Genomic DNA, 24,786 nt, shown 5'->3' on the forward strand with positions numbered 1-24,786 from the left:
TCTTACTTCTATGTTTACCAAAAAGCAGTTCCTCCCCATTTTTAGTGATGGCGAATCGCCATTGGCGATATATTAAATGTAGGTTCACAGGTCACCACCTCATCTTCTGCCTCCGCTACTGAATCGGTTTCCACTCTCCGGACTCTGATCATTCACCCACCAGGACAGTGTGGGGGCCGGTAGATCTCCCTCCCACATAAAGAGGAGGCCCTCGATACAGTGCATTGTGTGTGTTGGTTTTGTTTTTAGCGGTTTATAGATTTGATTACAGCTGTTGCGGTACCGTGTGTAAATGGCGACACATTGTATACTGAATTTACCTGCTGTAATGGTTAATCGATTCCGTCTGATGCTGTGGGGTTCTACTTGGCCACGACTAAGAGCGCACTAGGCCTTTGAAACGCGTAGGCGGCCCTGCAGTGGGTGCTGTGACTCTCTGTACTGCTGTGACGCTTTTGTCCTGTGCTGGATCGTTTCTTTCTTGGATTTATTTTCCGCTGGAATTATCGCTTTTGTACATGTTACATCGGGGTCATGAGAATGTGACATATCCATGGTAACCTGCCTCCAGTTACTCCCCGCCGGGCAGCACGCGGCCAGGGATGGGCACAGCTCACTCTGCCATCATGGAGCCAATTAAAAGCAGAACAGCTCACTGGGCATCTGCAGCGTTAAAATAATGTGTGCACCGGAGACAGCGCCAGACGCCCCCAGACGTTCCGTCCAGCAGTTGGCGCGGCCACAGGGCGATTCATTTAATAACCAATGTAGAATTAAATAGCATTTTCCCTCCAACATTGTTTACATCCGTTTTCCATGTATTTCCTCTTGCTGGCTCCCGGTTATTAATATGGGTCCCAGCACCAGCTGCCCTTCTGACCCTCCAGCATACCCTTTTCTAGCCACCACTAGAGGGCAGCACTAACCTCTGCAATCTCTTCTTTAGCCACCGACCAAGGACAGCACTACTGACCTGTACACTCCCATCTTTATCCACCAACAGAGGGCAGCACTAACCTGTGAATACCTTTCTATAGCCAACATGAGAGGGTTGCACCTCTGCATTTCTCTTTAACCACCACTAGAGGGCAGCATCACTGACCTGTGCCTACCTTTCTATAGCCATGTTGATCTGTTCACACATGCAGCTTGTCAGTAGATTGCAGCATCACTGATCTGTTCATACCAGCACCCACCACTAGAGGGCAGCATTACTGATCTGTTCATACCAGCACCCACCACTAGAGGGCAGCATCACTGATCTGTTCATACCAGCACCCACCACTAGAGGGCAGACTCACTGATCTGATCATACCAGCACCCACCACTAGAGGGCAGCATCACTGATCTGATCATACCAGCACCCACCACTAGAGGGCAGCATTACTGATCTTGTTCATACCAGCACCCACCACTAGAGGGCAGCCTCACTGATCTGATCATACCAGCACCCACCACTAGAGGGCAGCCTCACTGATCTGTTCAGACCAGCACCCACCACTAGAGGGCAGCATTACTGATCTGATCATACCAGCACCCACCACTAGAGGGCAGCATCACTGATCTGATCATACCAGCACCCACCACTAGAGGGCAGCCTCACTGATCTGATCATACCAGCACCCACCACTAGAGGGCAGCATTACTGATCTGATCATACCAGCACCCACCACTAGAGGGCAGCATCACTGATCTGATCATACCAGCACCCACCACTAGAGGGCAGCATTACTGATCTGTTCATACCAGCACCCACCACTAGAGGGCAGCATCACTGATCTGATCATACCTGCACCAACCACTAGAGGGCAGCATTACTGATCTGTTCATACCAGCACCCACCACTAGAGGGCAGCATCACTGATCTGATCATACTAGCACCCACCACTAGAGGGCAGCATTACTGATCTGTTCATACCAGCACCCACCACTAGAGGGCAGCATCACTGATCTGATCATACCAGCACCCACCACTAGAGGGCAGCATTACTGATCTTGTTCATACCAGCACCCACCACTAGAGGGCAGCCTCACTGATCTGATCATACCAGCACCCACCACTAGAGGGCAGCCTCACTGATCTGTTCATACCAGCACCCACCACTAGAGGGCAGCATTACTGATCTGATCATACCAGCACCCACCACTAGAGGCAGCATCACTGATCTGATCATACCAGCACCCACCACTAGAGGGCAGCCTCACTGATCTGATCATACCAGCACCCACCACTAGAGGGCAGCCTCACTGATCTGTTCATACCAGCACCCACCACTAGAGGGCAGCATTACTGATCTGATCATACCAGCACCCACCACTAGAGGGCAGCATCACTGATCTGATCATACCAGCACCCACCACTAGAGGGCAGCATTACTGATCTGTTCATACCAGCACCCACCACTAGAGGGCAGCATCACTGATCTGATCATACCAGCACCCACCACTAGAGGGCAGCATTACTGATCTGTTCATACCAGCACCCACCACTAGAGGGCAGCATCACTGATCTGATCATACTAGCACCCACCACTAGAGGGCAGCATTACTGATCTGTTCATACCAGCACCCACCACTAGAGGGCAGCCTCACTGATCTGATCATACCAGCACCCACCACTAGTGGGCAGCATCACTGATCTGATCATACCAGCACCCACCACTAGAGGGCAGCCTCACTGATCTGTTCATACCAGCACCCACCACTAGAGGGCAGCATTACTGATCTGATCATACCAGCACCCACCACTAGAGGGCAGCCTCACTGATCTGTTCATATTCACAGCCCACCACCAGGGGGCAGCCTCACTGATCTACGTGGAGGGTAGAGCTGACCTATGCCTGACATGGGAGAGGATACGGCTTATTTTATAAGCTTGGTAATGGAAAGCACATTATATGTGCTGGAGCACAGTCACAAAACAACACGCCTCACAACTCTGGCACATGTATGCGTACACGTTAACCCCTGCAGTCAGTGTCCTGCACTCCCATCATGCCTTGCAGGGACATATGCTGCACTTTGGTCCGAGGTGGAGGGGTGTGGGGTCCTTATTGCCACAGCAGATGACTCATTCACTCCATGTTGTCTGTACAGGATGAGAATGTGGTGGGAGCGGAGGTCTCTGCTGGAATAATGAGAAGACAGAGACGGTCGCACAATATTCCTGTATTCGCGTGTCCTGGGGGACATCACAATCTGCTATAGAACGGCCTCCATGAAGCTTGTGTCCAGGTGCTGGATCAGGACCCGGATGAAGGACATTTCTTTCCTGGTGTTCTCGAAGATGATACGCGGATCGTCCGACTGGCAGCGCAGACAGTTTGGCGCCATCACCATGGCGAGGTTACTGACGTCCATTTTTGTAACAGCCACATTGGCTGGCTGGACAAATACCTGGAAGACAGAACAAAGTCGGAGTTATGGAGAACCCATCAGGAATCCTTAAAGGGGTTGTGCAGGAATGGGAGGTTTATGGATCGGACTTGTAGAGGGAAGCTTACTTTCCTGCTTCCCGCCCAGCTCCTCTTACGTCATGTCAAATGGTCACATGATGCAAGGGGATCCAGTCTCCACCGCAGCCAGCGATTGGCTGCAAGCGGATGTTTTCCTACCCTAGCGGAGCATCACAGGCGGGGAGGAGACGGAGCCCGGAAGCAGGTAAGTAGGCTTCCCGTTACAGGTCTGGGCCAAGCTCCCCCCCAACCCCATTCTTGCACAACCCCTTTAACACTTTTGCCCCTGGTGACATCATGTCACTTGATTGACAGGTCCAGGTGTGATTCCGTTTACACTGCCTGACCCTGTCAATCAAAGTGCAGAGGGCGTGGCAGTTTCAGGGAGAGCCGAACCTCTGGTGTAATGGCAACGCCCCTGTTGCTCCTAGAGGCTCATTTGCATATATTAACCACCTCAGCCCCCAGTGCTTAAACACCCTTATAGACCAGGCCACTTTTTACACTTCTGACCTACACTACTTTCACCGTTTATTGCTCGGTCATGCAACTTACCACCCAAATGAATTTTACCTCCTTTTCTTCTCACTAATAGAGCTTTCATTTGGTGGTATTTCATTGCTGCTGACATTTTTACTTTTTTTGTTATTAATCGAAATTTAACGATTTTTTTTGCAAAAAAAGGACATTTTTCACTTTCAGTTGTAAAATTTTGCAAAAAAAACGAGATCCATATATAAATTTTGCTCTAAATTTATTGTTCTACATGTCTTTAAAAAAAAAAAAAGTTTGGGTAAAAAAAAAAAATGGTTTGGGTAAAAGTTATAGCGTTTACAAACTATGGTACAAAATGTGAATTTCCGCTTTTTGAAGCAGCTCTGACTTTCTGAGCACCTGTCATGTTTCCTGAGGTTCTACAATGCCCAGACAGTAGAAACACCCCACAAATGACCCCATTTCGGAAAGTAGACACCCTAAGGTATTCGCTGATGGGCATAGTGAGTTCATAGAACTTTTTATTTTTTCTCACAAGTTAGCGGACAATGATGATTTTTTATTTTCTTACAAAGTCTCATATTCCACTAACTTGTGACAAAAAATAAAAACTTCCATGAACTCACTATGCCTATCAGCGAATACCTTGGGGTGTCTTCTTTCCAAAATGGGGTCACTTGTGGGGTAGTTATACTGCCCTGGCATTCTAGGGGCCCAAATGTGTGGTAAGGAGTTTGAAATCAAATTCTGTAAAAAATGACCAGTGAAATCCGAAAGGTGCTCTTTGGAATATGGGCCCCTTTGCCCACCTAGGCTGCAAAAAAGTGTCACACATCTGGTATCTCCGTATTCAGGAGAAGTTGGGGAATGTGTTTTGGGGTGTCATTTTACATATACCCATGCTGGGTGAGAGAAATATCTTGGCAAAAGACAACTTTTCCCATTTTTTTATACAAAGTTGGCATTTGACCAAGATATTTCTCTCACCCAGCATGGGTATATGTAAAATTACACCCCAAAACACATTCCCCAACTTCTCCTGAATACGGAGATACCTGATGTTGTGACACTTTTTTGCAGCCTAGGTGGGCAAAGGGGCCCATATTCCAAAGAGCACCTTTCGGATTTCACTGGTCATTTTTTACAGAATTTGATTTCAAACTCCTTACCACACATTTGGGCCCCTAGAATGCCAGGGCAGTATAACTACCCCACAAGTGACCCCATTTTGGAAAGAAGACACCCAAGGTATTCCATGAGGGGCATGGCGAGTTCCTAGAATTTTTTATTTTTTGTCACAAGTTAGTGGAAAATGATGATTTTTTTTTTTTTTTCTTACAAAGTCTCATATTCCACTAACTTGTGACAAAAAATAAAACTTCCATGAACTCACTATGCCCATCAGCGAATACCTTGGGGTGTCTTCTTTCCAAAATGGGGTCACTTGTGGGGTAGTTATACTGCCCTGGCATTCTAGGGGCCCAAATGTGTGGTAAGTTGTTTGAAATCAAAATCTGTAAAAATTGGCCGGTGAAATCCTAAAGGTGCTCTTTGGAATATGGGCCCCTTTGCCCACCTAGGCTGCAAAAAGTGTCACACATGTGGTATCGCCGTACTCAGGAGAAGTTGGGGGAATGTGTTTTGGGGTGTCATTTTACATATACCCATGCTGGGTGAGATAAATATCTTGGTCAAATGCCAACTTTGTATAAAAAAATGGGAAAAGTTGTCTTTGCCAAGATATTTCTCTCACCCAGCATGGGTATATGTAAAATGACACCCCAAAACACATTCCCCAACTTCTCCTGAATACGGAGATACCAGATGTGTGACACTTTTTTGCAGCCTAGGTGGGCAAAGGGGCCCATATTCCAAAGAGCACCTTTCGGATTTCACTGGTCATTTTTTACAGAATTTGATTTCAAACTCCTTACCACACATTTGGGCCCCTAGAATGCCAGGGCAGTATAACTACCCCACAAGTGACCCCATTTTGGAAAGAAGACACCCCAAGGTATTTCGTGATGGGCATAGTGAGTTCATGGAAGTTTTTATTTTTTGTCAAAAGTTAGTGGAATATGAGACTTTGTAAGGGAAAAAAATAAAAATCATCATTTTCCGCTAACTTGTGACAAAAAATATAAAATTCTAGGAACTCGCCATGCCCCTCACGGAATACCTTGGGGTGTCTTCTTTCCAAAATGGGGTCACTTGTGGGGTAGTTATACTGCCCTGCATTTTCCAGGGGCCCTAATGTGTGGTAAGTAGGTAAATGACCTGTGAAATCCTAAAGGTGCTCTTTGGAATGTGGGCCCCTTTGCGCATCTAGGCTGCAAAAAAGTGTCACACATGTGGTATCGCCGTACTCAGGAGAAGTTGGGGAATGTGTTTTGGGGTGTCTTTTTACATATACCCATGCTGGGTGAAAGAAATATCTCGGCAAAAGACAACTTTTCCCATTTTTTAATACAAAGTTGGCATTTGACCAAGATATTTATCTCACCCAGCATGGGTATATGTAAAATGACACCCCAAAACACATTGCCCAACTTCTCCTGAATACGGCGATACCACATGTGTGACACTTTTTGCAGCCTAGATGCGCAAAGGGGCCCACATTCATTTTATGAGGGCATTTTTAGATATTTGGATCCCAGACTTCTTCTCACGCTTTAGGACCCCTAGAATGCCAGGGCAGTATAAATACCCCACATGTGACCCCATTTTGGAAAGAAGACACCCCAAGGTATTCAATGAGGGGCATGGCGAGTTCATAGAAATTTATTTTTTTTTGGCACAAGTTAGCAGAAATTGATTTTTTTTTTTTTTTCTCACAAAGTCTCCCTTTCCGCTAACTTGGGACAAAAATTTCAATCTTTCATGGACTCAATATGCCCCTCACGGAATACCTGGGGGTGTCTTCTTTCCGAAATGGGGTCACATGTGGGGTATTTATACTGCCCTGGCATTCTAGGGGCCCTAAAGCGTGAGAAGAAGTCTGGAATATAAATGTCTAAAAAATTTTACGCATTTGGATTCCGTGAGGGGTATGGTGAGTTCATGTGAGATTTTATTTTTTGACACAAGTTAGTGGACTTTGTAAGAAAAAAATATATAATTTCCGCTAACTTGGGCCAAAAAAATGTCTGAATGGAGCCTTACAGGGGGGTGATCAATGACGGGGTTGATCACCCCATATAGACTCCCTGATCACCCCCTGTCATTGATCACCCCCCTGTAAGATCCATTCAGACGTCCGCATGATTTTTACGGATCCACTGATACATGGATCGGATCCGTAAAACACATACGGACATCTGAATGCAGCCTTACAGGGGGGTGAGCAATGACAGGGGGGTGAGCAATGACAGGGGGGTGATCAATGACAGGGGGGTGAGCAATGACAGGGGGGTGAGCAATGACAGGGGGGTGAGCAATGACAGGGGGGTGAGCAATGACAGGGGGGTGATCAGGGAGTCTATATGAGGTGATCACCCCCTTGTCATTGATCACCCCCCTGTAAGATCCATTCAGACGTCCGCATGATTTTTACGGATCCACTGATACATGGATCGGATCCGCAAAACACATACGGACATCTGAAAGCAGCCTTACATGGGGGTGATCAATGACAGAGGGGTGATCAATGACAGGGGGGTGATCAATGACAGGGGGGTGATCAGGGAGTCTATATGGGGTGATCAACCCCGTCATTGATTACCGCCCTGTAAGGCTGCATTCAGATGTCCGTATGCGTTTTGCGGATCCGATCCATCTATCAGTGGATCCGTAAAAATCATACGGACGTCTGAATGGATCTTACAGGGGGGTGATCAATGACAGGGGGTGATCAGGGAGTCTATATGGGGTGATCAACCCAGTCATTGATCACCGCCCTGTAAGGCTGCATTCAGATGTCCGTATGCGTTTTGCGGATACGATCCATCTATCAGTGGATCCGTAAAAATCATACGGACGTCTGAATGGATCTTACAAGGGGGTGATCAATGACAGGGGGTAAACAGGGAGTCTATATGGGGTGATCAACCCCGTCATTGATCACCGCCCTGTAAGGCTGCATTCAGATGTCCGTATGCGTTTTGCGGATCTGATCCATCTATCAGTGGATCCGTAAAAATCATACGGACGTCTGAATGGATCTTACAGGGGGGTGATCAATGACAGGGGGTGATCAGGGAGTCTATATGGGGTGATCAACCCCGTCATTGATCACCGCCCTGTAAGGCTGCATTCAGATGTCTGTATGTGTTTTGCGGATCCGATCCATCTATCAGTGGATCCGTAAAAATTATACAGACGTCTGAATGGATCTTTACAGGGGGGTGATCAATGACAGGGGGGTGATCAATGACAGGGGGGTGATCAGGGAGTCTATATGGGGTGATCAGGGGTGATCAGGGGCTAATAAGGGGTTAATAAGTGACAGGGGGGGGTGTAGTGTAGTGTGGTGCTTGGTGCTACATATTGCTGAGCTGCCTGTGTCCTCTGGTGGTCGATCCAAACAAAAGGGACCACCAGAGGACCAGGTAGCAGGTATATTAGACGCTGTTATCAAAACAGCGTCTAATATACCTGTTAGGGGTTAAAAAAATCACATCTCCAGCCTGCCAGCGAACGATCGCCGCTGGCAGGCTGGAGATCCACTCGCTTACCTTCCGATCCTGTGAACGCGCGCGCCTGTGTGCGCGCGTTCACAGGAAATCTCGCGTCTTGCGAGAGGACGCGCCGGCGCGTCCACCCAGAGTAACAGGACCGCCGCAAAGACGCAATCCTGCGTACGGCGGTCCTGAGGAGGTTAAAACATACTTTTTCTCAGCAGTGCGAGCACATATGAACATGGGAGAATAAAAGCGTTCCTGCTTCGGCGCTTCACAACCACTTGAGCCGGTCTTTTTTTTAAGAGTATTCTTTCAACCTGATGAAGTGGACTTAAGATTCCCCGAAACGCGTTGTTGCATGCACCTTTTATTTAATAAAGAAGAATTTTCTTTAAAAAAAAGACCGGATCAAGTGGTTTTGAAGCCCCGAAGCAGGAACTCTTTTATTCTCCTTAAACGATCCTCCGGAGGGACTGGACGTCTTCTCTGAGGAACCCAACACCCTGCGGCAGCACACCCAAAGACCGGGTCTCGCCTGCCAAGTGCTCAATAGTGTTACACCTATTCTAGCGTAACCATACAAGGTGAGCCTTTCACTTGCTCTATTGGTTAACCAGTGTGAACATGCTACCCTATTGTGCGCCATCCTTATTAAGCCCTAGGCACGTCCACCACCTTCCCCCGCTCAGTTCAGTTCCAAAGGTGGGACCCACACCTATCAGACAATAAGCCCCCATTATTTGTGATGGGAATACCCCTTTAAAGAGGTTTTACAGGCTATTAATATTGATGACCTATCCTCAGGATAGGTCATCAATATCAGATCGGCGGGGGTCCAACACCCGGCACCCCCGCCGATCAGCTTTATGAAGAGGAGGCAGACGCCGTGCTCGCGTGCCATCTCCTGCCTCTCTTCCTGTTGGCTGCTGCTATGTCTATGGCAAGCAGGAAGAGAGGCAGGAGACGGCACGTGAGCATGACGCGTGCATCCTCCTCGTACAGCTGATCGGCGGGGTTGCGGGGTGTCGGACCCCTGCTGATCTGATATTGGGGACCTATCGTGAGGATAGGTCACCAATATGAAAAGCCTGAAGAACCGCTTTAAGCTTCAGATGTTGAGACGGCATCACCTGTAGGAAGCGGATGAGGTAGCACAGCACCATCTTGTTCAGTTTTGGGAGTGAAAGCACAACTGCAATGGCCGCCTCTGGGTTCTCGTAGTGAGTGATGCACTGCTCGTAGAATTCGTGAGGGATCAGAGGCTCCTCCAGCTCCCGGTACCACAGTTTTAATAACGACGCTGTGAGGAAAAGAGCAGAAAAGAGTGTAAGCGGGAGGTCTACATCATTACATGTGAGAGGAGGCCCCCATCACCACGGAACACCATACCGAGCCTGCGACTCCGAGGGGGCTTCTGCTATCCTCCTCAGCTACAGCATAATAATACTCAACTGCTGCAGAACCTCTTTAAGGAGGAAGCAGGAGGCTCCTGTCAATCACTGAAGTACATCAATCAACAGATTTCTGCAGCAGAGTTTTTATTAGTGTCAACCATCGACCCCCCCAAAAAGTGCCAAGTATTGTGCCCCCCACGGAGGGGACCCTGCGCTTCATGTAAGACAATGTCCACAAATCTCTCTCCTGTCCTGAGAGTTTGTTACAATGTATCAGTGCAGGTAACATGTATCACCCCATACATCTGCACTGGATACAACTGCAACAAATAGAGGAAAAAAAATTAAAAAAAAATCAGGAATGTTCCCATTCGCTGACAGCAAGCAGAGACTGTGAAAATCTAAAACGTACAGCAGAAAGTTATATAAAAACAAAACTGAATCACAGAAAAACAGTTCTATGAAATGTCCCTAGAAAAAACTGGGAATGGGCCCCGGGGGGGGGGGGGGAAACTACAAGTCCAAGCAGATCACAAAAGGCTGAATTTCAACAAGCTTTATTTCTATAAATGCAGATCCCACAGCACAGAGCACGAAGATCTCCTTAGTTACACAGATATGGGGCGGTGTGTAGGACATGGGCAATAAATCACTGAGGCAGAGAGGAGCGGAGAGGACATAAGGGCACAGCTTTGGGGGTGCAGTTCTTGTGGCACTACATGCACCTCCACCAGTGCAGCCCTTCCGCCATCAATGCATTGCCTGGAGGAGGGGCCCTTTCCTGCCGCACTACATCCACCTGCACGGCCCCCTCACACTGGTGGTGTAAAAAGGGGTGACACGGGATCTCCGCATTTAGAACAGACCCTCCTCCCCCTGGTTTCCATGGTAACCGGGTGCTGCTCCAGGGACCCAGACAGCAGTGATATACCGCATAAGCACAAAGCATCGCTGCGCACAATGTCATATAGAGCACAGGAAGCGGCAGACGAGCAGCCCCCGCAGGTCCGTCTGCCCCCAGACATAATAGGACCCGCTTTCCGGGAAATATGCTCCAATAGCAGAGCACACACGGATCCTCGTCTGATCTCTGTGCAAGGTCAGGCTGGACCACCAGAGTACTACAGGACGTCCTCATGGGCCCCTAATGCAACAGGGCCCCAAAGGTCCAGCAGAAGACAATCCCATTTCTTTGTGACTTTGCAGCCAATCAATTGGCACTAGAATCACCCCCCCTCCCTGCGTTCAGGGAGAACAGTCTACTGTGCCTGATGGAACGGGTGTGTCCCCCATAATGCACCTGGACTACACAGCCACTGAGGCAGCAGGGAGTGCTGCATGGCATTACAAGTAAAGCAGACAGGGACGTTCAATGCTCTGATGCTCTTAGGGACTTTTCTATAAGCCCACCTCTACGGGAAGTGAAGGGCAGATCTTATAGTCATATAGATCCTGAGCTCACTATATAAAGTCATGAAGAAAGTGGAAAGCAACATGTCTGCTTGTTAAGCTGCAGGTTCAGAGCTCAGCGAGCATCATCTGCTGAAGGAGCTGCAGGTTCAGAGCTCAGCGAGCATCATCTGCTGAAGGAGCTGCAGGTTCAGAGCTCAGCGAGCATCATCTGCTGAATGAGCTGCAGGTTCAGAGCTCAGCGAGCATCATCTGCTGAAGGAGCTGCAGGTTCAGAGCTCAGCGAGCATCATCTGCTGAAGGAGCTGCAGGTTCAGAGCTCAGCGAGCATCATCTGCTGTAGGAGCTGCAGGTTCAGAGCTCAGCGAGCATCATCTGCTTGTGAAGCTTCAAGTTCAGAGTCCAGTGAGCATCACCTGATTGTGGAGCTGCAGGTTCAGAGCTCTGCGATCATCATCTGCTGAAGGAGCTGCAGGTTTAAAGCCCAGTGAGCATCACCTGAATGTGGAGCTGCAGGTTCAGAGCTCAGAAAGCATCATCTCCTGAAGGAGCTGCAGGTTGACAGCTCAGTGGACGTCCCCTACTTGTAGAGCTGCTGGTTCAGAGCCCAGTCGATGTCCCCTTCTTGCGGAGCTGCAGTTTCAGAGCTCAGCACACATCCCCTGCTTGTGGAGCTGCAGGTACAGACCTCGGTAAGCATCAACTGCTTGTGGAGCTGCTGGTTCAGAGCCCAGTGGATGTCCCCTACTTGTGGAGCTGCAGGATCAGAACTCAGCAGAAATCCCCTGCTTGTGGAGCTGCTGGTTCAGAATACAGAGAGCATTCCCTGCTTAATGAGATACAGTTTCAGACCTCAATGATTTTTAGTGATATTTAGTGAAGCAGCTGCCGAGGTTCAGGTTGTTTTTGTCCTTTGGACCTTCTTCCTGACATGTTTGCTTATCAAGCTGCAGGTTCAGAGCTCAGGGGACAACATCCCCAGCTTGTGCAGCTTAGTGGACTTTACCTCCTTGTGAAGCTGCAGATTCAGAGCTTGGTGAGCACCACCTGCTTGTGAAGCTGCAAGTTCAGAACTCAGTGAGCATCATATGATTGTGGAGCTGCAGGTTCAGGGCTCAGTGAGCTTTCCTTGCTTGTGAAGATGCAGGTTCAGAGCTCAGTTAACATCACCTGATCGTGGAGCTGCACATTTAGAGCTCAGTAAGCTTCACCTGTAGAGCTGCAGATTCAGAGTTCAGTGGGCATTCACTGCTTATGAAGCTACATGTTCAGTAATCGATCCCTGATTGTAGAGCTGCAGGTTTAGGCCTCAGATGGCATTCCCTGTAAAGCTCTTCTCTCCTCTCCTTTCTCTCAATGTTTTTGTCTAATCTGTTGCATTAAAAATATTGGAGCTGAGACATGAAAAATGTTTACAGACTGAATTGTGATGTGATATTTAATTTGGCTTTTGCAAATCATGAACCCTGACCACAACAGCTGCTACTGACCTCTCTTCCTGGCTTGTGCCCGTTTCTACTGCAATCTCTTCCTCATAATCAATAAAAGACTACGTCCAGTTTCCAGCGGCCACAATGTTGCATGAGTGAATGGTATTTTGCACCTGTGCAACCTCCCTCCTACAGCACTGTGGCTTTTCTGCATCCTGCTGAGAGTTGGCATTATAACGTCTCATTTTATTAGTAAGTATGGCTTCTTTCAGTGAAATGTTGCAAAAGTAATCTTTTTTTTTTTTGTAATTTGGAGGTGTAAAAACTTCAGGAAGAAAACTCTAATTAAAAATGAAGGTGGTGAAATATTGTACAGAATATTTTCAGGGGAAAATTATAAAAGCTACATAATTAAAGAATTAAAAAAACATAGACGAGAAGCATTTCAATCCAGTCAGTGCCTAACCTGGAACATGGGGGTCTTCTAGGCCGGTTGGAATCTTCCACTGATCAACCTGCAGCTTTAGGGCGTTCACTTCATCTATATCTCCAGGTACCCTGAAAGGGCAAACAATGATGTAGATATAACCAGCGGTGCTGTAGCCTATACACCCTACACTGTCTGAAGACACTGAACACATCTAACACTATATCGCCAGCAAGTACCTGAAAATGCCCTCAGTCTGGTCACCATTTAGTGCCAAGACTTCCTCGGAGAGCCGTGTTTGTACCCAAGGCAGCTGCCTTTCCGGATATTTCTCTTTCTGCATATTCATGATCTCCTGTAAGGAGCTTCCGAACATGGAAGGGCTGAACACAGCGTTACGGGCATGCCGGATTTCCTCAATGTTTGGTTTCTTCAATCCCTACAAAATAAATAATAGTGATTAGATATAAGATAGTAGGATCAATGACATCATCAGCATCTGCGGAAAGGGCTTTCCCCTCCACATTAGCGTATGCCATATCACTGGGGAATATTACTGAGGGGTTCATATACTTACTGCAGAGTTACCTTAGTCTCTTTCTCTGCAGTATACTACAGATGGCCATTATCACACTGTCTATAGATATAACCTAGCTTTCCTCATAGTCCCAGCTCTCTCATGCCACTTAGATGCTGTGGTTGCTAATGACTGCAGCATCTAAGGGGTTAAGCCACCAGGATAAGAGTTTTGCCGATCACTGCCTATAGGGCAGGAGCCTAACATTTATACCAGGCTGCAGATGTATTTGTGATCACCAAGGGGTTAAGTTGTTCCTCCTCATGTATATATAATAAGAACACATATAGTACTTTGTACGTGACGATGAGGATAGACACACGCACTGCACACGCAGACAGACAGCTCCATTACAACACACATGAACACCCTGCTGACTGTTCCCATGGTCCTTCACTGCAGCCAGACAAGACATTAGTAAGAAGATCAGAGACATGACCTCTGCCCGGGAGGTGACCTCTCTGTGGTGAAGACATCCTGTAATCTGCATGAGATCAATACAGACAGTCCTGTACACAGCACTCACACAGCCCACCCTATTACTACAGGCAGTCCTGTACACAGCACTCACAGAGCCCACCCTATTACTACAGGCAGTCCTGTACACAGCACTCACAGAGCCCACCCTATTACTACAGACAGTCCTGTACACAGCACTCACAGAGCCCACCCTATTACTACAGACAGTCCTGTACACAGCACTCACAGAGCCACCCTATTACTACAGACAGTCCTGTACACAGCACTCACACAGCCCACCCTCTTACTACAGACAGTCCTGTACACATCACTCACAGAGCCCACCCTCTTACTACAGACAGTCCTGTACACATCACTCACAGAGCCCACCCTCTTACTACAGACAGTCCTGTACACATCACTCACACAGCCCACCCTATTACTACAGACAGTCCTGTACACAGCACTCACACAGCCCACCCTCTTACTACAGACAGTCCTGTACACAGCACTCACAGAGCCCACCCTCTTACTACAGACAGTCCTGTACACAGCACTCACAGAGCCCACCCTCTTACTACAGACAGTCCTGTACACAGCACTCACACAGCCCACCCTCTTACTACAGACAGCCCTGTACACAGCACTCACAGAGCCCACCCTCTTACTACAGACAGTCCTGTACACATCACTCACAGAGCCCACCCTCTTACTACAGACAGTCCTGTACACAGCACTCACAGAGCCCACCCTCTTACTACAGACAGTCCTGTACACAGCAGTCACACAGCCCACCCTCTTACTACAGACAGTCCTGTACACAGCAGTCACAGAGCCCACCCTCTTACTACAGACAGTCCTGTACACAGCAGTCACACAGCCCACCCTATTACTACAGGCAGTCCTGTACACAGCACTCACAGAGCCCACCCTATTACTACAGACAGTCCTGTACACAGCACTCACACAGCCCACCCTCTTACTACAGACAGTCCTGTACACAGCACTCACAGAGCCCACCCTATTACTACAGACAGTCCTGTACACAGCACTCACACAGCCCACCCTCTTACTACAGACAGTCCTGTACACAGCACTCACACAGCCCACCCTATTACTACAGACAGTCCTGTACACAGCACTCACAGAGCCCACCCTCTTACTACAGACAGTCCTGTACACAGCAGTCACACAGCCCACCCTCTTACTACAGACAGTCCTGTACACAGCACTCACAGAGCCCACCCTATTACTACAGACAGTCCTGTACACAGCACTCACACAGCCCACCCTCTTACTACAGACAGTCCTGTACACAGCACTCACAGAGCCCACCCTCTTACTACAGACAGTCCTGTACACAGCACTCACAGAGCCCACCCTATTACTACAGACAGTCCTGTACACATCACTCACACAGCCCACCCTATTACTACAGACAGTCCTGTACACAGCACTCACACAGCCCACCCTCTTACTACAGACAGTCCTGTACACAGCACTCACAGAGCCCACCCTCTTACTACAGACAGTCCTGTACACAGCACTCACAGAGCCCACCCTCTTACTACAGACAGTCCTGTACACAGCACTCACACAGCCCACCCTATTACTACAGACAGTCCTGTACACAGCACTCACAGAGCCCACCCTCTTACTACAGACAGTCCTGTACACAGCAGTCACACAGCCCACCCTCTTACTACAGACAGTCCTGTACACAGCACTCACAGAGCCCACCCTATTACTACAGACAGTCCTGTACACAGCACTCACACAGCCCACCCTCTTACTACAGACAGTCCTGTACACAGCACTCACAGAGCCCACCCTCTTACTACAGACAGTCCTGTACACAGCACTCACAGAGCCCACCCTCTTACTACAGACAGTCCTGTACACAGCACTCACACAGCCGACGCTATTACTACAGACAGTCCTGTACACAGCACTCATAGAGCCCACCCTCTTACTACAGACAGTCCTGTACACAGCACTCACAGAGCCCACCCTCTTACTACAAACAGTCCTGTACACAGCACTCACAGAGCCCACCCTCTTACTACAGACAGTCCTGTACACATCACTCACACAGCCCACCCTATTACTACAGACAGTCCTGTACACAGCACTCACAGAGCCCACCCTCTCACTACAGACAGTCCTGTACACAGCACTCACACAGCCCACCCTCTTACTACAGACAGTCCTGTACACAGCACTCACAGAGCCCACCCTCTTACTACAGACAGTCCTGTACACAGCACTCACAGAGCCCACCCTCTTACTACAGACAGTCCTGTACACAGCACTCACACAGCCCACCCTCTTACTACAGACAGTCCTGTACACAGCACTCATAGAGCCCACCCTATTACTACAGACAGTCCTGTACACATCACTCACACAGCCCACCCTATTACTACAGACAGTCCTGTACACAGCACTCACAGAGCCGACCCTCTTACTACAGACAGTCCTGTACACAGCACTCACACAGCCGACCCTATTACTACAGACAGTCCTGTACACAGCACTCACACAGCCCACCCTCTTACTACAGACAGTCCTGTACACATCACTCACAGAGCCCACCCTCTTACTACAGACAGTCCTGTACACAGCACTCACACAGACCACCCTCTTACTACAGACAGTCCTGTACACAGCACTCACAGAGCCCACCCTCTTACTACAGACAGTCCTGTACACAGCACTCACACAGCCGACCCTATTACTACAGACAGTCCTGTACACAGCACTCACAGAGCCCACCCTCTTACTACAAACAGTCCTGTACACAGCACTCACAGAGCCCACCCTCTTACTACAGACAGTCCTGTACACATCACTCACACAGCCCACCCTATTACTACAGACAGTCCTGTACACAGCACTCACAGAGCCGACCCTCTTACTACAGACAGTCCTGTACACAGCACTCACAGAGCCCACCCTCTTACTACAGACAGTCCTGTACACAGCACTCACAGAGCCCACCCTATTACTACAGACAGTCCTGTACACATCACTCACACAGCCCACCCTATTACTACAGACAGTCCTGTACACAGCACTCACAGAGCCGACCCTCTTACTACAGACAGTCCGGTACACAGCACTCACAGAGCCCACCCTCTTACTACAGACAGTCCGGTACACAGCACTCACACAGCCCACCCTCTTACTACAGACAGTCCTGTACACAGCACTCACACAGCCGACCCTATTACTACAGACAGTCCTGTACACAGCACTCAGAGCCCACCCTCTTACTACAGACAGTCCTGTACACAGCACTCAGAGCCCACCCTCTTACTACAGACAGTCCTGTACACAGCACTCACAGAGCCCACCCTATTACTACAGGCAGTCCTGTACACAGCACTCACACAGCCCACCCTCTTACTACAGACAGTCCTGTACACAGCACTCACACAGCCGACCCTATTACTACAGACAGTCCTGTACACATCATTCACAGAGCCGACCCTCTTACTACAAACACTCCTGTACACATCACTAACAGAGCCCACCCTATTACTACAGACAGTCCTGTACACAGCACTCACAGAGCCCACCCTATTACTACAGACAGTCCTGTACACAGCACTCACACAGCCGACCCTTTTACTACAAACACTCCTGTACACATCACTAACAGAGCCCACCCTCGTACTACAGACAGTCCTGTACACATCATTCACAGAGCCCACCCTATTGATACAGACAGTCCTGTACACATCATTCACAGAGCCCACCCTCGTACTACAGGCTTGTACACAGCATTTATAGAGCCTACCCTCTTACTACGCACAGTCCTGTACACAGCACTCACAGAGCCCACCTTCTTACTACAGAAAGTCTTGTACACAACACTCATGGAGCCCACTCTCTTAATACAGACAGTTCTGTACACAGCACTCACAGAGCCCACCCTATTAGTACAGTCGGTTCTGCTCCACATCATGCACAGAGCCCACCCTATTAGTACAGACGGTTCTGCTCCACATCACGCACACAGCCCACCCTATTAGTACAGACGGTTCTGCTCCACATCACGCACAGAGCCCACCCTATTAGTACAGATGGCCCTGCTTCACATCACGCACACAGCCCACCCTATTAGTACAGACGGTTCTGCTCCACATCATGCACAGAGCCCACCCTATTAGTACAGTCGGTTCTGCTCCACATCACGCACACAGCCCACCCTATTAGTACAGACGGTTCTGCTCCACATCACGCACACAGCCCACCCTATTAGTACAGACGGTTCTGCTCCACATCATGCACAGAGCCCACCCTATTAGTACAGATGGTCCTGCTACACATCATGCACAGAGTCCACCCTATTAGTACAGACGGTTCTGCTCCACATCACGCACACAGCCCACCCTATTAGTACAGACGGTTCTGCTCCACATCATGCACAGAGCCCACCCTATTAGTACAGATGGTCCTGCTACACATCATGCACAGAGTCCACCCTATTAGTACAGACGGTTCTGCTTCACATCACGCACACAGTCCACCCTATTAGTACAGACGGTTCTGCTCCACATCATGCACAGAGCCCACCCTATTAGTACAGATGGTCCTGCTACACATCATGCACAGAGTCCACCCTATTAGTACAGACGGTTCTGCTCCACATCACGCACACAGCCCACCCTATTAGTACAGACGGTTCTGCTCCACATCACGCACACAGCCCACCCTATTAGTACAGATGGTTCTGCTCCACATCACGCACACAGCCCACCCTATTAGTACAGACGGTTCTGCTCCACATCACGCACACAGCCCACCCTATTAGTACAGATGGTTCTGCTCCACATCACGCACACAGCCCACCCTATTAGTACAGATGGTTCTGCTCCACATCACGCACACAGCCCACCCTATTAGTACAGACGGTTCTGCTCCACATCATGCACAGAGCCCACCCTATTAGTACAGACGGTTCTGCTCCACATCATGCACAGAGCCCACCCTATTAGTACAGACGGTTCTGCTCCACATCATGCACACAGCCCACCCTATTAGTACAGACGGTTCTGCTCCACATCACGCACAGAGCCCACCCTAGTAGTACAGACGGTTCTGCTCCACATCACAGTTCACGCGGGTCATCGGCTGCAGAAGTGTAATTGACCCTGTGCATCCGAAAGTTTACAGGAAAGACTGCAGAGGGAGAACAGGGACCCGAAACAGAGTGGCGGGAAGCAGGTGAGTATGGTTTTCCCAAAAGGTATAGCTCGGTGTACTTCACATTTACAAAAAAGTGTAAAAAGCTAGAAAACCCCTTTAATGGTCTGAAACATTGGCTTATAACACTGCAGGACTAATACACACTGATCAGCAAAAACACTGAAACCACTGACAGGTGAAGTGAATGATATAAGTAGAAAAAATAGGCAAGTGTAAGGATCTGAGCACCTCTGACAAAGGTAAAGCTGTGAAGGCTAGACCACTGGGTAAGAGCATCTCTGAAATGGGTGGACTGCTCCCCGTCCAAACAAGGACAACCAGTGAATCTGAAAAAAGGGTCATGTCACCCAAGTTCCTTCTGGCCACGACAGAAAGGCATCAGGACACAGGTTATTGCTGCTTGATGTTTATGGGGCGGTGTACCTGCAGACCAGTGGAGTGTCCATGCTGTCCACCACTGAAAGTGCCTACAATAGGCCCATGAGCATCAGAACTCTACCATGGAGGAAAGAAATAAGGCGGCCTAGTCTGAGGAATCATGTTACATGGTGTGGTACGGCAGGTGCGTGTGCGTCATTTACCTGGGGAAGAGATGGCACCAGATGCACTATGGGAATAAGGCAGCCTGGTCTGATGAATCATGTTACATCATGTGGACGGGTGGGTGCGTGTGCGTTACTTACATGGGAAAGAAGTGGCATCAGGTGCACTATGGGAATAAGGCGGCCTGGTCTGAGTAATCATGTTACATGGTGTGGACGGCGGTGTATGTGCGTCACCTACCTGGGGAAGAGATGGCACCAGGTGCACCATGGGAAGGAGATGGCCTGGTGTGATGACTTACATTACATTATATGGATGACCATGTGTGTGGGTGTGCAGAATGCGGCCTGGTCTGATGAATCACATTACATCATGTCGATGGCTGGGAGCGTGTGCGTCACTTACCTGGAGAAGAGATGGCACCAAGTGCACTATGGGAAGAAGACAAGCTGCTGGAGGTGGTGTGATGCTCTGGGCAATGTTTTACAGGAAACCTTGGGTCCTGGCATCATGTGGATGTGGCAAGTGCCACCTACCTAAACACTGTACAGAGAAGTACCCCCCTGCATGGCAGCAGTGCCCCATAATGGCAGTGACCTCTTTCAGAAGGATAATGCCCCGGCCGCACTGCAAAAACTGTCCAGGAATGAGAAGAGTGACAAAGGGATCACAGCAATGACTTGTCTCCCAATTCCCAAATCTCAATCCAAAACATGGAGGTCACCAAGAATGTTACAGGATTTAGAGCAGCGATCAGCAACCTTCGGCACTCCAGCTGCTGTGGAACTACAACTCCCAGTATGCAAACATGCTCAGCAGTTCTCATAACTCCTATAAAAGTGTACGGAGCATTCTGGGAAGTGTAGCTTGAGAACACCTGGAGTGGCGGAGGTTGCCGATACCTGATTTACGGGATACAGATACCACAGGACACCTCAGAGGTCTTGTGGAGTCCTTCAGAGGTCCTCAGAGAGGTGGAGCTACACAGTATCAGACAGGTGGTTTTAAGGTTATGGCTGATCAGTGTACATTTCCAACTATTACTGATCTGGATGCAGTGTGGACCTGTGAGGAACCATGACCCCCGAGCCTACTGCAGGGGACAGGAGGATTTGGCTTCCACTCCTCCTACCAGTTTGCTTGGCCTCGGGTTTTCTGCTGTGACATAGGCTGTTGCTGGGCAGGATCAGAAGAACGTTCTCCATCACTGCGGACACACAGCAACAGGGGCTCTCTAAAAGGCTGCAGAGGTCCCTGCGGACAACAGCCCCCCAACGAGTGCAGACTAATCCAGGAGCCAGACGTCTGAGCGCTAATGCTGAGGACCCGCCAGGGATATGATGATGCCGTGCTATTACTCTGAGGTGTGCTACAGGAAAGAGAGAGGAAGGTGCAGTGCTGCGGGTTACCATGGCAACACTGGCTCCTCACTGCACATTGAGAATTAACACCACGACCGCCATCTACTTGTCAGTGAACTCCGTCACCGGCGGCAACAGAGAACTACAAGGAGGGGTGAACATCCCACTGATACACTGTGCAGTCCTATGTAACACCACAGATAACACAGGAAAAACTGAATACAGATAATGTAGTAGATGTCACCTGCAGTCCTATGTAACACCACAGATAACACAGGGATAACTGAGTACAGATAATGTAGTAGATGTCACCTGCAGTCCTATGTAACACCACAGATAACACAGGGATAACTGAATACAGATAATGTAGTAGATGTCACCTGCAGTCCTATGTAACACCACAGATAACACAGGGATAACTGAATACAGATAATGTAGTAGATGTCACCTGCAGTCCTATGTAACACCACAGATAACACAGTGATAACCCTCTGAGTACAGATAATGTAGTAGATGTCACCTGCAGTCCTATGTAACACCACAGATAACACAGTGATAACCCTCTGAGTACAGATAATGTAGTAGATGTCACCTGCAGTCCTATGTAACACCATAGATAACACAGTGATAACTGAATACATATAATGCAGTAGATGTCACCTGCAGTCCTATGTAACACCACAGATAACACAGTGATAACTCTCTGAGTACAGATAATGTAGTAGATGTCACCTGCAGTCCTATGTAACACCACAGATAACACAGTGATAACTCTGAGTACAGATAATGTAGTAGATGTCACCTGCAGTCCTATGTAACACCACAGATAACACAGTGATAACTCTCTGAGTACAGATAATGTAGTAGATGTCACCTGCAGTCCTATGTAACACCACAGATAACACAGTGATAACTCTGAGTACAGATAATGTAGTAGATGTCACCTGCAGTCCTATGTAACACCACAGATAACACAGTGATAACTCTCTGAGTACAGATAATGTAGTAGATGTCACCTGCAGTCCTATGTAACACCACAGATAACACAGTGATAACTCTCTGAGTACATATAATGCAGTAGATGTCACCTGCAGTCCTATGTAACACCACAGATAACACAGGGATAACTGAATACAGATAATGTAGTAGATGTCACCTGCAGTCCTATGTAACACCACAGATAACACAGTGATAACCCTCTGAGTACAGATAATGTAGTAGATGTCACCTGCAGTCCTATGTAACACCACAGATAACACAGTGATAACCCTCTGAGTACAGATAATGTAGTAGATGTCACCTGCAGTCCTATGTAACACCATAGATAACACAGTGATAACTGAATACAGATAATGTAGTAGATGTCACCTGCAGTCCTATGTAACACCACAGATAACACAGTGATAACTCTCTGAGTACATATAATGCAGTAGATGTCACCTGCAGTCCTATGTAACACCACAGATAACACAGTGATAACTCTCTGAGTACAGATAATGTAGTAGATGTCACCTGCAGTCCTATGTAACACCACAGATAACACAGTGATAACTCTGAGTACAGATAATGTAGTAGATGTCACCTGCAGTCCTATGTAACACCACAGATAACACAGTGATAACTCTGAGTACAGATAATGTAGTAGATGTCACCTGCAGTCCTATGTAACACCACAGATAACACAGTGATAACTCTCTGAGTACAGATAATGTAGTAGATGTCACCTGCAGTCCTATGTAACACCACAGATAACACAGTGATAACTCTCTGAGTACAGATAATGTAGTAGATGTCACCTGCAGTCCTATGTAACACCACAGATAATGATAATTCTCCTAGTACAGATAATGTAGATGTCACCTGCAGTCCTATGTAACACCACAGATAGCACAGAGATAACTGAGTACAGATAATGTAGTAGATGTAACCTGCAGTCCTATGTAACCCCATAGATAACACAGTGATAACTCTCTGAGTACAGATAATGTAGTAGATGTCATCTGCAGTCCTATGTAACACCACAGACAGCACAGTGATAACACAGATGCGGACACTCTACTCACTGATAAACAATGCAAATTAATTGTCAGTTAATTAGAAATATCCTCCAGACCTGAACTGACGGTGCAGCAAATGTGAGACTGTAGACGACAGGTCATATTATATAGAGACATTCATGTGAGAGCAGAAGATACTGGGGGTGGGGGAGGGGCAGGTACCTTTTTCGCTCCCATCAGAGCTGCTTTCTGAAGTTTCCTGTAACAGTATTTGGCATAGGTGCTGATCGCCACTCCTGAAATAAGAAGAAGAAGACAGAGTGAGGTCTCGTGTGATAAGTTACCATACACTATATTACACTCATTGACAAAAAAATCCCCCCTCTAGAATGGATACAAGATGAGATACGGCCTCTAGCCTGGATACAAGATGAGATACGGCCTCTAGCCTGGATACAAGATGAGATACAGCCTCTAGCCTGGATACAAGATGAGATACGGCCTCTAGCCTGGATACAAGATGAGATACAGCCTCTAGCCTGGATACAAGATGAGATACGGCCTCTAGCCTGGATACAAGATGAGATACAGCCTCTAGCCTGGATACAAGATGGGATACAGCCTCCTGCCTGGATACAAGATGAGATACGGCCTCTAGCCTGGATACAAGATAAGATACGGCCTATAGCCTGGATACAAGATGAGATACGGCCTCTAGCCTGGATACAAGATGAGATACGGCCTCTAGCCTGGATACAAGATAAGATACGGCCTCTAGCCTGGATACAAGATGAGATACGGCCTCTAGCCTGGATACAAGATGAGATGCGGCCTCTAGCCTGGATACAAGATGAGATACTGCCTCTAGCCTGGATACAAGAAGAGATACGGCCTCTAGCTTGGATACAAGATAAGATACGGCCTCTAGCCTGGATACAAGATGAGATACGGCCTCTAGCCTGGATACAAGATGAGATACAGCCTCTAGCCTGGACACAAGATGAGATACGGCCTCTAGCCTGGATACAAGATGAGATACAGCCTCTAGCCTGGATACAAGATAAGATACGGCCTATAGCCTGGATACAAGATAAGATACGGCCTATAGCCTGGATACAAGATGAGATACGGCCTCTAGCCTGGATACAAGATGAGATACGGCCTCTAGCCTGGATACAAGATAAGATACGGCCTCTAGCCTGGATACAAGATGAGATACGGCCTCTAGCCTGGATACAAGATGAGATGCGGCCTCTAGCCTGGATACAAGATGAGATACAGCCTCTAGCCTGGATACAAGAAGAGATACGGCCTCTAGCTTGGATACAAGATGAGATACGGCCTCTAGCCTGGATACAAGATGAGATACGGCCTCTAGCCTGGATACAAGATGAGATACAGCCTC

At 48.3% G+C, this 24,786-nt stretch overlaps 1 protein-coding gene across 2 annotated transcripts in view; it reads right to left on the reverse strand.

Moving 5' to 3' along the window:
* Nucleotides 1-2,673: 2,673 nt before the first annotated feature.
* Nucleotides 2,674-24,786, reverse strand: part of ARHGAP39 (Rho GTPase activating protein 39) — a 166,822-nt gene continuing 144,709 nt past the window's right edge. For both annotated transcript variants that reach the window (XM_040433246.1, XM_040433245.1), the window contains 5 exons: nucleotides 23,604-23,677; nucleotides 13,470-13,669; nucleotides 13,270-13,361; nucleotides 9,700-9,869; nucleotides 2,674-3,396 (listed from right to left, as the gene is read on the reverse strand). In XM_040433246.1, the coding sequence (XP_040289180.1) occupies nucleotides 3,202-3,396; nucleotides 9,700-9,869; nucleotides 13,270-13,361; nucleotides 13,470-13,669; nucleotides 23,604-23,677 (731 nt within the window). In that variant the 3' untranslated portion in view covers nucleotides 2,674-3,201. The remainder of the gene's footprint in view (nucleotides 3,397-9,699; nucleotides 9,870-13,269; nucleotides 13,362-13,469; nucleotides 13,670-23,603; nucleotides 23,678-24,786) is intronic.

This window comes from Bufo bufo, chromosome 5 (assembly GCF_905171765.1).
Source record: "Bufo bufo chromosome 5, aBufBuf1.1, whole genome shotgun sequence".
Classification (NCBI taxonomy): Eukaryota; Metazoa; Chordata; class Amphibia; order Anura; family Bufonidae; genus Bufo; species Bufo bufo.